The sequence below is a fragment of the Vanellus vanellus genome (assembly GCF_965231255.1).
Source record: "Vanellus vanellus genome assembly, chromosome: 3".
In the NCBI taxonomy this organism is placed as follows: domain Eukaryota; kingdom Metazoa; phylum Chordata; class Aves; order Charadriiformes; family Charadriidae; genus Vanellus; species Vanellus vanellus.
Genome location: NC_138907.1, coordinates 8,416,024 through 8,429,217, shown reverse-complemented (window position 1 = coordinate 8,429,217; position 13,194 = coordinate 8,416,024). Strand labels below are relative to the sequence as shown.

Here is a 13,194-nt window from a genome sequence, read left to right as displayed (position 1 = left end):
ATGTTTTAATTTATGTTTGTGTAAGGAAACATCTAAATTGTCTGCATATATATGTGAAGTATGTGTGCATTTCAAAATTTTTAAATGATGACTCAGAAGAATGTAAGCATAAAAAAAGTATGGCAAAATAATTTCCTACCATTATGTGCATTCTGTGCATTTTTGCATAGTGAAGGAAAAAATAAAAGAGAAATTGTTAAGCATGCATATCTACATATTTGTGCATCTTAAAAAGTGAAGCGCCTTTCAAACCGCTCTTTCCTCCCCACTGGAATACATACTAATGACTGGGTTTTCAGAAGCCATGTCTATCTCTGTCACATATTCTTTCAGAAAGTTTTTCAAACATGACTAGTGCATTTACACATTAAGTTGTCAGCCAAATATAGCATATTCTGCATCATTATCAGTACTACCTTCATCATACTACTGTCTTCAGCACTTGACTTTCTGCAAAGTTTTCAGATGTTGTGATAAAACATAGTTTTCACCTATGCAGTAATTCTTTCATTGTTCCTTGTTTTCTTTGAAGATGCTTTCCACCATTTCGGAACACTAAGGCATCGATTATGAATATACAGATGTAGTACATGTAAGTAGAGGCAAAAGAACAACTGCTGAATTCAAAATATGGTCCTCAATTTACATTTAACGTAACCTGGATTGGTTAAACACATGTCTTCCCAGCAGAAGAATTCCACAGCACAGCAAGGTGTCGAAAAACTTAGTATGCTGAGGCTTTAGGTACTAGGGCTGGGCTACCTATTAGCAGGTCATAACACATATGTTAAAAATCACGAGGGAGTACACAGTGACCAGCTCCTGACAGTAAAATGATGATGAAATTGTTGGGGTCATAAAGACCAACAGCAGAGTTTCAACTCTAGGTCTCCTGTTTTTATGGACAGCTGGTGTTAAGAAAGGACAGGGCAGGGAAATGTGACTGAACCTGCGAGCTGACAACCAAAACAGGAGGAGCGACAGAGAGATTTTTGTGCCGATCAGTGAGTGGTCAGCAGCAGTGTGGTTGTACCACTGTTACACTGCCATTATAGCTGTGATGGACTAGCTGTGTTCTTCCTGCGTAGAACAAACTTCTCCTTACGTGATCAACAAAGGCTACAAAATAAAAGCTACTCCAGAACTAGTGCTGATTGTCCAAGTTAGATGAACCACATGAAAAGTACCAAGCCAGCTCCTTCCAGGATCCCTTATGTACCCATACCTTGTTTCTCTACTCTCACTGTCACCACAGGTGATCGTTACAGCTTTCAATCTTCTCAGGAACCAGACTCAAGCCTACCACTCCTTTCACTACCGTTGAGTCAGCTGCCCAACCGCTGTGGGGCTCAAAAGCACGTGTTAGCAGGCTCCCTGCAGAGCTCCAGAGCGAAGGTAAGGATGGACTGAGAGAAGAAAAAGGCAAAAGTAGGAATGTCTCTGGGGCCTTTGCCCTGTAGTAGTTACTGCGAATTGTGTCTGGATCCAGGCCCATAGGAACAGACAAAGCCACCATGATGGCCCTGAATGAACATAGGACTACATACAAACTGTTTTTTTTTTTCATGCAAATAACCCAATAATGCAAAGAGATGAAAAATGATCCTAAATCTTGCTCAAAACAGAAAGGAAGACTCTTCTGTATAAGGCACTAGGAAAAAACTGCTCCAAGCTATAGTTGCAGAGACAAAATTGAGAAGTACCCTGTGATTTAACGACTGATATTTATCACCAATGATCCATGATGAGCAGTACAGTCACTGTTAGGTGTTGAGCTGAAGAGAAATTCAGCAAAATATGCCTCATCCAAACACCTTGGTCAAATCTAATGCAGGAAGTTACATTCGTACCTGCCTAACATTGCTCCTTGCAGCCATAACTAAATACAATATTCCTGGATCCCTGTTTGAAATTATTGCAGTAGGCTTAGATACTAAAAAGCTTGCCACATCCGCGGTGTGGTAGCTCTTTTCCACCAGGGATGCTTCAGTTTGCTAGGAAATTAATTTAAGTGACAGGTATGAAGCGAAGCTTAGTTAATACTTTCTGGAGTTTTCCTGGAACCAGGTCTGGAAGGTGGAAGAATCTCTCCTGGGAGCCACAGACAACAGCAAACACTCTACCCAGAGCAGCGGTCTCAGTCCTTCACCTTGTTTCCTGTTTTATCCTTTCCTCCACGCACACAGCAGCAGCACGTGTAAAGCTAATCACCCTTCCTTCCCCCTAGATCCTGGAACAAGCCACAGCTCACTAGCAAAACCACTAAAGAACACACATAATTCTCTCCCTTGGGAGACGAGAGAATGAACTACACATGGTGTAAGTCGTTCATACGTCTTAGGGTATAACTGGAAGAACATATGCTAATGGTAAGGCTAAGCTTTAGCTAAGAGCCTATACAGCAAAGCCTGCTGAGAACAGGCAGGTTTTACTATCACCGCAAAAAGCACGAAACAGAGCATCCTCTGTGATGAGTAACAACCTCACCAAAAGAGATCTTGGTTTTCAGAGAATCAGCCCGTTTCATTCACAAGCCACCTGCTCTGAACATTATTTGTGTATTGTACAAACTACTCTTAAGGCAGAGAAGGATTTACTGCTTGTATTAAATACATGATGTACATCCACTTACAGGCATCTTATATAGGCTAAGGAGAGCCTGGAAAACATGAATGCAAAACACTGAATCGACAGTTTTTCAAGGACGATTTAGACGATCAGATCCTATTAGAACTAACCAAACGTAAAGCTCCAGAGCTCAAATAAGCTTTAAAAAACTCACTCTAAAACTCTCCCAAAGTAAGCAGCTGGAGGCCTACTTAAATTGAGAAAGCCAGAAAGTTGAAATACGCCACTGGAAACATCTGACTGGAGATCAGTTTGCAGTTCGCCCGAATCCAGTACAAGGAGCAGCAGAAACGCACAAACCTTAAAAAGACTGAGTGAAATATACCCCAGCAAAGGCAACAGACAGCACACCGTTCCTGAACTTCTCACCATGTTGAGCTGTAGATCTTGGGAGAAAATTAAGAGCTCAGCCCTGTAAAGGACTCCTCGTGCGGCCTGGAGAGCAATTCTTGTGCAACCACTTGTAAGCGGCAGAACGTGTTTCTTCTGTTAGGGCTCAGAGAACATTTCTGACACGCTGTAATTGCTTGCATGCTTATTGAGCAGCGGGGCAAGGACAGGAGCAAGGAGATTAAAAGTAAAAAGCTGTTTACAGCTTTGTGCTTCTTTTCAAATTACATTCTCTTACATGGCTCCAGCTTTATGCACAACTACCAAGTTTCACACTAATGTAATACTGCTGCAAGCACCGCAGTGGAGAATCTGACTTCATGTGCTATGCATATATTGTTGGTGGCTCTGTTACTACATTTTACAAGGTCATTTTTCTTGGTGCGGGAACACTGTTTTTCTTGGTGTGCAAGGCCTGCTGTGGAAAAATTAGAAGCGATGGGAATAAACTTTGTGAAATATTTTCTCTCAGAATGAAAGCACAGATTTTAGAGCATCATACAGTATTATGAACGTCCTTCAAAATTTATGTTCAAGCCTTCCCTTCATTTTAGAACTATGTAAAAAGATAAAAATATACCCAAGCAGTATTTTTCTATCTCTTATTATAGCTTCACTTGCTTTTATTCAGAAGCAGAAGTTTGTACTTGTTTATTTCATGAGTATACTCCACAAGAGTTTCTAGATGTTAATTAAATTATACCTAATAGAGTTCTCACCAGTAAACCCAAAATCTGCCATGCCCCCTCATTCTCCCTTTTTGCCTTTGGTAGAGATGGAAGGAGGGAGTAAAATCTGATTGAGAAACAAAAGGCTGATTCCCTTTCATAACTCAAAATATTTTACAACTCCTATCTGGATTTCCCATTTTGCGTTAGTTTACACTACCACAAACCAATTCTAACATCAGTAAGAAACTGCAGCAAAGCAGAGGTCCAGTACCTCTTTCTGCAGCAGTGAACCAAGGAAGCCTCTGCCTGTATCTCACCCATTCTGATGAGGACCAGCAGAGAACATGAGAATTTTCTCCTCACTGCTGCTCACGAACAGCCAGTCACAGCAGCACAACGCAATCCCAGACATCTGGGAACTCTAGAGACACGCTCAGTATGGGGAAGGCCACCAAAAGTAAAAATAATAGGAAGAAATTATTTGTGTAAGTTTTTTCTGTATTTCTTCCATCTATCAGTCTAATTAATTGCAGGGGTTAACATGACTGAAAGACCAAAAGAAATCAAAACCTATCTTCCCAAATCCTTCCTTCATTTGAAGGACCAAGGGACAGGAGAAAGAGAAGCTTTTCCTCCCTTAATGAATCAGACTTCAAATGCATACGAGTCTGTATTTTAGACTATTTAAATCGCCAACAATATTTTAAGATTACCAAGGATTCTTCCTGAATCCGTTTTATGTAAAAAGGACGTGCTAAGTTTTTGGGTTTTGAGTTTTGTTAGGTTTTGTTGGAATTCAGACTAACACTTCAGATTTCCTTTCAGACACACAGGACCAAGTTCCGACCACTTCATTTGTGCAAACAGACCGCCTAATCCTAAAATACCATACCCTGCACTTGATAATAGCCAGTTTGTTTTTATACAAATTTGCCTTGTCAAAATACATCTATAAACAGTTGCTGCAAAGACTACTCTTTCCGGCATTTGCCACTATGTGTGCAACAGACTTCGACAAATAAAATTTCATCAAATGAAACACTGACCTAATCACTTCTCACAATATTTTCTCTCTATAGACCTACCAAGACAGAAAAAACAATAGGTTTTTATTTTCAGTATAAGCGATAGCAACCTGAGAGATTTCTATTTGCTTATGCCAACAAATTGGGGGTTGCGCAGTTTTGCTTTCCACATTGATTTTTTTACCTGGGAACGCAATGCATAAGGATTTTGCACTTCACTTCAGTATATGCCACGGTAACAGCCCAAGAAATCCCCAAATCTGAAGATCCCAGCGCAAACTTGCCATCGAGATCTATATTGTGATGCTCTGAATTGAAGCATCTGCCTGTCAGAGTACAATCTTCTAAAGCAGGTCACAGTATTTTCCAGCTAACAATATAATCCATAGAAGTTATAAAACAAAAAAATTGATAGACTTCCATCTGTTTAACTGATTAATCAATATATTTCCCTCCCATAATGTCTTGTACAGACACACTCTCTCAAAAACATAACTGCAGAATCAATTCAGTTGGGAAGTATATAAAAATTTCAATTGTACAAGTGGCAAAACACAATGAAAATATGAACTGCTAAAGCTATCATGATGCTTAAAGGCATAGACTTTTATTAAGTATCTGTAAAAAAAAAAAAAATAAATCACCAGACAGAAAAAATTCTTGAAGTCAACAATCAACAGATTTTCAGGGGACAGCCAACTACAATGACAATACTCTATGATAATTATCTGAAGATGATTTTCCTCTTGTTTCACCCTAACCTTACAATAGTGCTCTAAAAAGAGCTCCTCGGGGAAATGGCATCACCCAGAGTTCCCACTTGCCCAGATGTTTCCCTCATTATGTTACAAGTTTGTCAAGAAAAGGCAAATTCAGGGTTATTCTAATGATAGCAAACACCTCATAAAAAAACTCTCCAAATTTACTTTTCCAAGGAACATAATTTTAAAAGGCATTTCAAGTGCCCATGAGGAAAGAAAACATCATTTATAAAACATTATTACCAGAAATCTTGAAGATATTAAAAAAAACCAACATCCTGGAATCTCAAGCCAGTGACAAAACTGCATCTCAAAGACAGACAGCATCGTGGGGCCTTACCCAAAGCAAACGGCCAAGCATCCCCAAATAGGACTCCCACCACGTTCTACAGTAGGTGTTCTGAGTTAAGAGGACCCAACTCCAGTTTGTGACTGGGATGATGAGTCTGCAGATCTGGGTTCCCTCTTGTGGCTAGTGGTTTCACTTTGTGGACCACCAGATGGGGATCCCATACAAACAAAGCAATCGTTACAGCCTACACTCTCCGTATTTTTACTCATGCTTTATAGAAATGCTGGTACTATGACTCCTTCTGAGATGATAAAGGTGTTTACATAAATTTATGGTGATTATAATTATACATTTTCTATCATTGCATGATTTGGTGGCTGATGTTTCTTTTACACTTGAATACAGGGGAAAAAAGTTGGTCAGGGCACATGCAAAGCTTTGCCTGGGGATTTTGATGACTCTGCAGCTTTTATCACTGTCTCCAACCATTTTCAATAAATGGCAACACATGGCACTGAATTAAAAAAAGAACCACCTGCAAATACAAGGAAACAGAACAAAAAAGTCCTTTACCTCTATCGGACACAATTCACCGATGGTTTCATGGGTTCAGAAGGCTGGAACAGAGTAGCTGGGTCACAAGCCCTGTCCTTCGCGGTCACAAGCACCTACCACCCTGTTTCTCGGCAATTTCAGGACGGAATACCTCTACCCGTTTCTTGACGCTTTCCAAAGAAAGCCACACGTTTCGTTCCCACGTTTCCCAACACCATACACCTACTTGGTGGGGAACGCTGCGTCCTCACAGGGGAGGCCCTGCGGCCCGGCCTGCCTCCGTCCCCCGCCCGGCCCAGCCGAGATGGCCGTCGTCCGCTGCGACCTGTCCGCCATGTCAGGCGCACGGGAGCCGCCCCGACGCCTCCAACACGCTGCCCGAACGTGGCGCGGGGAGCGGCCCTGCCTTCTCCCACCCCTGTCCCCTGAAGGAGTGTGACACCAAGGTGCGCGGGAGGTGAAGACAACCCAGACCCCACGCCAGGGAAGCCCTCGAGCGGCCGAGTACCCGCCGGCAGCGCCTGCCGGTGTGGCGGGCTCGGGCCGGGCGGGGCCGAGACAGGTGCACGGCGGCGGCCCTCCTCAGCCCGGGTCCGGCCCCGTCCTCCCCGGCCCGGGGGCGAGCCGCCCGCGATGGCCCCGCCGCCAGAGCCGCCCTGGGGAGGCGGGCGGAGAGCGCTGGCCGCGGGTGAGGGAGGGATGGGGGAAGGCGGGGCGGCACTCACCTGCCGCTGGCTGTGGTTGCCGGCGCCCGTGGGGGCGTGGGGCTCGCCGCCGCCGCCGCGCAGCACGGTGATGTGCAAGGTGAGCAGGAGGAGCCCCAGCAGCAGCAGCAGCTCGGCCGCCAGCCGCACCATCCTCTTGAGCCGGGCGGCTTTAGGGCCCCGCGGCGGCGGCCGCGGAGGAGGCGGAGGAGGAGGAGGAGCCGCGGCGGCGGCGGCCGCCGCCGGGGCCGCCGCCGCCGCCGGAGCGGTCCCGGCCCCAGGGCCGGCCGCGGCAGCCGCAGGACGGGCGGCGGGGACCGCGCCGCTCTCGGCGTCGGCGGGGCAGGCGGCGGGCCCGGGGCAGCGGCGGCAGCAGCAGCAACAGCAGCGGGGGCCGCCACACCACGGCGGAGCCACGTCGGGGCGAGACGCCGCGGCGGCGGCGGCGAAAATCCCGGCGCTGCCCGACTGCGGCGGGGGGCGGCAGGTAGCCGCGACGGGGCCGCGGATCGGCGGCGTCTCTGCGGGCAGCCCTGCAACCCAGAGTCACCGTGGGCTGTCGGAGGGAGGGAGCGGGCGGGCCGAGCCCCCGCCGCCTCGGGAAGCCGTGGGCCGTCGGAGAGCAGCGCGGCTCGGCTGCCGACGGGGAGAGGCTGCGAGGATGGGGGGGAGCCGGGAGCGTGTGTGCGAGTGAGAGGGAGGAGGGAGGGAGAGGCGCGGGGGGGGGGGGGGGGGGGGCGTTGGGGACGACTCTCACATGGCGGGGAAGCCGGGACGCTCCGAGGGGAGGAGAGTGCTTGGGGCTATCGCCTCCCTCCTCGCGAGGGGATGGGGGTGGCCCCTGGACCGGCTTCTCCCCCCCCCGCCGCCGTGTCCTCGCCCGCCCCGCGGCTCCCCCCTCCCCTCACGACGCCCGTCGAGGCGTCGCCCTGGCCTGGCCGCCCCGCCGGGTCCCGTCCCGTCGCGGCGGGGCTGTGAGGGAGCGAGGCCGCACCGCCGCCCCCGCCCTCGACGGGGCGGCTGCGAGTTCCCCGGAGGGGGAAAAAACAGGGGCAGATCGCTGCTTCCCCCCTCCCGACCCAGATTTCTCCTCCTCCTCTGTTCCCTCCCCCCCCACCCCGGCTTAGCCGTGGGGAATTAGGAGGGGGTGCGGGGGGCTGCTAAAAGCTTCAGCTGCCTGCCCTCCCTCGGAGCTGAATACCTGGCTCCATCTCTCCTCTCTTCCCTCCAGCGGCCCTGGGGCTGGCAGCGGCAGCTCCGCACTCTCTCCTGCCACCCTGCGTGCGTGTTTGCAAAGCGGCCGGCTCTCCTCCCGCCTCCTGCTCCTGCTGCTGCTCCTTCCACACCAACTTTCTCGCCCCCTCGCTCTATGTCGGGAGAGGTGCGTGCCGGATGCTTTTATACTGCCCTGCCTCCTTCCCCTGCTGTCCTCCCCCCCCTCCTCTCCCCCCACCCCCTTTCCCTTCTCCCTCTCCGCAGCTCCTGCTGCAGCCCAGCATCGCTCCCCCCCTCTGCCCCGCTCCCCTCTCCTCCTTGTGCCGACCAGACCCTCTGCGAGCCCTGGGCTCGTACCACCCTGCCCTGGTACCCGCACCCCGTCCCGCTCACGGCTGCACCTTGCGTGATGTTTTCCACCGCTGCTCGGCGGGGATGGAGCTGTGCGCAAGTGTCACGTCCCTTTCAGCTGGTCGGTGCATCCCCAGAGGACTCGGGGCCACTGGTGTTTTAGGCTCCTCGCTGTCATTTCCCTTCCTCTTGGTTGCTGACTGCGTTAAGTACAGTGGAAAAAAAAACTTTCTTGGATGGGAGGCTCCCCAAATTTAAAATTAATGTAAATTTGAAAATATGTGAAAATGAGGGTTGGATGATCACTTGCTGGAAGTCCATATCTTTGTATGCAGTCTGGAGCCAAACCTCTTTTTCAGTGCTGAAGATGTGGCTCAGTGTAACAAGAACAAACACAGCTCAAATAAACTTGAAACATAAAGTCATCTAAGAAAAAACACGGAGTTTTGGAATCTTTGTCATCGTTCTTCTACAATTGGGAATGTTATGTGTAAAAATGAGGATGCAAGCAATCAGGGCCTGTGTGAGTGTGCGAGAGCTGGGAGTCTGAACTGGTATCAAAATGTCTAAATAGGCAAATTAGTGATCCCCATCCAAAACATTTTCAGTGTGAGACCAATGTGCTCAGCAGGTTCCCACAAAGTGAAGGTGAGATGTGCATCCAGCATGCGGTGCCAGCAGGGGCTGACGCATGTTGTCAGAGCCTCTGCCTGCAGTGTGCCCGACCTGAGAAGCTGGCAGATTTAGGATGCGAAGAGAGTCGGAGCTTGTGGGAGGTTTCTTGCAGGTCTTGGTGCATCTGAAGGCTGTGGTCAAGAATGAGTCGGAATGATGTCTCTTACCCTTCCAGACAGATAGGTTTTCCTTCCAGTGATAACCACTGTCAATGATTAATCATCAGGCAGGAATACGGTTAAAATAATTGCATTGGAGTATTATTAAAGATGTGACCAAAAGCCATAAAACCTTCAGATTTAAGGATTTTTAATCCACAAACATGTTCCGTGTTAGCACTGCAGTAGGAACGATTGATGCAGATGATCGTGCAGGGTAGGGACGCCCACGGGGCTGCCCTAAGTGAGGTACAACCTCTCCATCTTGTGAAAGCACTCGTTGATGAATACCTGGTATCATACTGATGCTCTTGGTTCCATGGAAAATCATACAATTTGATATTACATAAAGCAATCACAGGCTGTACTGACTGCCATGTGGTTTTTAAAAAATGCGTTGTGGGGTTTTTTTAACCCAAACATTCCTTGGGCTAATCAAAATATTGAGAAGATAAAAACACTGAGGTACTTCAGCTGTCATTGCTCGGCCTGGCCTCTCCTCCTGCCCCTGTTGCTGTGATCCTGGCGGGCTGGCGGCTGCGTCCCCCGGCAGGCACGCCAGCAGCAGCGAGCACCAAACGAGGCGGTTAAGGAGGCAGGCTTGGGGAGACGGGCAGTGAAGAGGCAGAAGTGTCCTCCAGGTTTGCCAAAATCTGACCCTACCTAGTGGCTGTCAGTGGATCCCCGCTGTTGAAGAAAAGTGGAAACTTGGCATGTGAGTTCTGTATTTCAGAGCTTAATAGTACAAATCGACAGCCAGAGCGAGACTGAAGGCTCGTAATGCGAAACAGTCCAAGTGACAGCCCGGTGAAAAACACACACATGGATCTGCTGTTGAGCTCTGGGTAATGTAAGTTCTCCCTCGCCTTATGAAAAAGACTGAACCAAAAGACATCTTTAATCCAGATGAGATGGGCCCGTACTGGTGTGCGTTTCCTTGTGGGACGTTCAGTTTTATGCATTAAGCTGTTGTGCAAAGACAGTGAGGGACGAGCAATGCTACTATTAGCAGTGAGTGGACAGCAGCGAGAAACTGAAGCCTCTTCCCACTTGAAAAAGTCAGCGTAAAAGCGGCACTTGGGTACGGCGGTGCTGCCTGCGTGGCTGCACTGGAGGCAACCAGAGAGGAGAGTGCGTGCACGTGTGTGCTGTAGATACCAATTGAAATTCACAAACACTGTTAAATCAGCAGATGGCTTCATTGATGAATCCAGATGGCTGAATCGCAACCTTTTTAGAGGAGATGGACTTAAAAGCAAGGGGAAAAGCTCTCTTTTCCCAGCTGGGCGAACACTTGCTCCAGCAGCTACCATCTAGTCCCTGGAACATGAAGTTAGGGCTTGCTTGGGGGAGGAGATCCATCGGTAGCCTGAGGGGGAGGCTTCTCCCAGGATGTGGTTATGGGCACCCAGCAGGGAGGTAAATCCGCAAGGGGGTCGGACAGTGGTGCTGGAGTAACAAAGGTGTGTTCCTTTGATATCTCCTTCCCTGTGAAGGTTCACAGCTCACACCTCACCCCTCCACCCCCTGCTTTTACCTTCCATCTCTCTTCCCTCCAGCGATAAAGGCAGACTCAGCTCCTCCACACTCCCAGGCCCTCGCCAGTGCCAGGGGAAACACGCTGAGCCCAAGCTGTTTGAAACAGGGTTAAATTCACACATTTTAGGCAGCATTTGTGATATGACAAGCACTCCACATGGTCAGGCAGTGTAGCTCAGGTGACGTGTGAGGAGTCAGTAAGTCGTGGTAGTTCATCGTCTGATGTGATGCCTCTCTTGAGCCCCGCAGATCCTATGTTCCTTATTGCACAGCTTCAAAACAGAGTTGCAGATGTCTGTTGCAGCCTCCACCACATGGTAAGGACTGTCTCCTGGGGAGGTGTTTCAGGGATCTGTTGGCTCCAGTCATGGTCCTGTGAGATGAAAGGCCCCATGGTCTCCCTTACACCAGCCTGTCAACAAAAACAAACAACAGTTATCCACAGCCACTGTGCTACCTTCAGTGCTCAAGGCCAAGAAACTGTGTCTGGGGTTGAATTTCCACTGTCCTCACTGGCTTGTCCTGCTGGTGGTGTTCCTGTCTCCTGCCATGGCCATCATAGCTGCCCACCCCACGTGCTGTCCGCCGCACTGCCTAGGGCCAACCCCACTACACCTACACTTGGTGTTATGAGTCCTGAAAAACAAAATATTGCCTAACTGAGACACAGCACTTTACAGAGTCTGGGTGGTCTTGGTGACTTAAATGAATAATACATCGATTGTACCTGGTCAAGTGTGAAAAATCCTCATTTTGGATGAGTGCCACTAGGTGCCATCCTTCAAGGCCAGCGTGAGAATTGCTGGATAGGGAGAGGGGGAGAAAAAAAGTACAGTATGATATAATATAACACAACATAAGTCACTTATATGCTTTCTCTCAGAAGTGAGGAGGATGTAGATGTGGATCCACCACTGGGTTTTATGTCAGAGCATCGCGGCTCACTTGGGTCCTGCACCTTAGTTGTCCCAGTGGCTAAAAGATACTGGTGATTACCTGCTTGTCCACTTGACCCCTTTATTGTCAAGCTTGGTATTGCTCCAGGACTGTGGAGGCATCCTGTCTGTAAGAGCGGTAGCTTTTCAGAGCAGCATAGCTGGTAGAGCCCCATCTGCCCTCCTCAGCTCGCTCCTGCCTGCGCCCACTCCCAGGATGCTGTTGTTTTATCTTTAAGCCTGGGGGTTGCTTTAAAATTATCTGGGATGAAAACCTGGCTCCACTGAAGTCGTTGGCAAAGCTCCCATTGACTTCAGAGGAGCCAGGATTTCACCCTAAGACGCTTTGTAGATTATTGGTGAATGGAAAGCATACGTCTGGCTTCTTGAGGGTTATTATTGTTGGTGGTGACCTCTGCTCTGGCGGGCATTGAGCAAGCCTGGGTTGAGACAGATGGCTAAAGCTTTCCCTGCCTCTTCCCCTCCTTCCTCACAGAGGCTTTGCTTTACGGCTCATCATCTTGGATGCTGCTTATCAAGGAATACCTTTCCTTCGCCTGCCAGTGGAATTTAATGCCTGTTTGCCCACATTCCCCTTCCCCCAACACCAGCAGATCAGCAGATAGGAGACAGAATGGCTGATTAGCTTCTAGCTCCAACCTCTCTCTTAGCTATAAGCTGCAAATGCACACACGAGGGTCTTCTCTTAAAAAAAAAAAAAAAAAAAAAAGAAAAAAAGAAGAACCTTCTCCTGCAGGCAACCTAAGTCTTTCTGTGATGCATGGTTCCTTTATCTCAATAAATTACAACTTGAATAGTAACCACCATCTTTTTAAAAGAGCTGATTAGCTTAGAGTTCTCCATTTTCCTGTTTCTCCTAGACCAGTGCTTTCCTTCCCGTCTACATATTTTGCCACCAGCTGGGCCTAATGCCTGGGTCAAGATTTCTAAATTCTGCAGTGCCTTCTGTGACGGACTGGAAATTCAGTGGCCACTTTATTAAAAGTTGTAGCAAAAGTGGAAATGCATAACAAGCAGTCTGAATTACGGAATATGGAAATGGAGAAAACAGTCCAGGCCAGTTTCCCGCCTGTTATTTATTTTTTTTAAATACCAAATTCTGTTTATTTTACTCTGCCACATTTTCACTTTTCAATATGCTGCAGATTTTTGTACTGATGATGTGCAACTGCACTGTAGCATTTGCCAAGACGCGGCAGTATGGGACTGTGGGAATCAGCACACTGGGCAACATTTTTCAAAAGTGCCCAAAAAGCCTAAATTCCGCTGACTTT

At 48.3% G+C, this 13,194-nt stretch overlaps 1 protein-coding gene across 1 annotated transcript in view; it reads right to left on the bottom strand.

The window, feature by feature from the left end:
* Positions 1-7,179, bottom strand: part of ISM1 (isthmin 1) — a gene marked incomplete at its 5' end in the record, with an annotated part of 41,294 nt that extends 34,115 nt beyond the window's left edge. The window contains one exon of the mRNA XM_082480572.1: positions 7,048-7,179. Within this exon, the coding sequence (XP_082336698.1) occupies positions 7,048-7,179 (132 nt within the window). The remainder of the gene's footprint in view (positions 1-7,047) is intronic.
* Between the last annotated feature and the right edge of the window lie 6,015 nt (positions 7,180-13,194).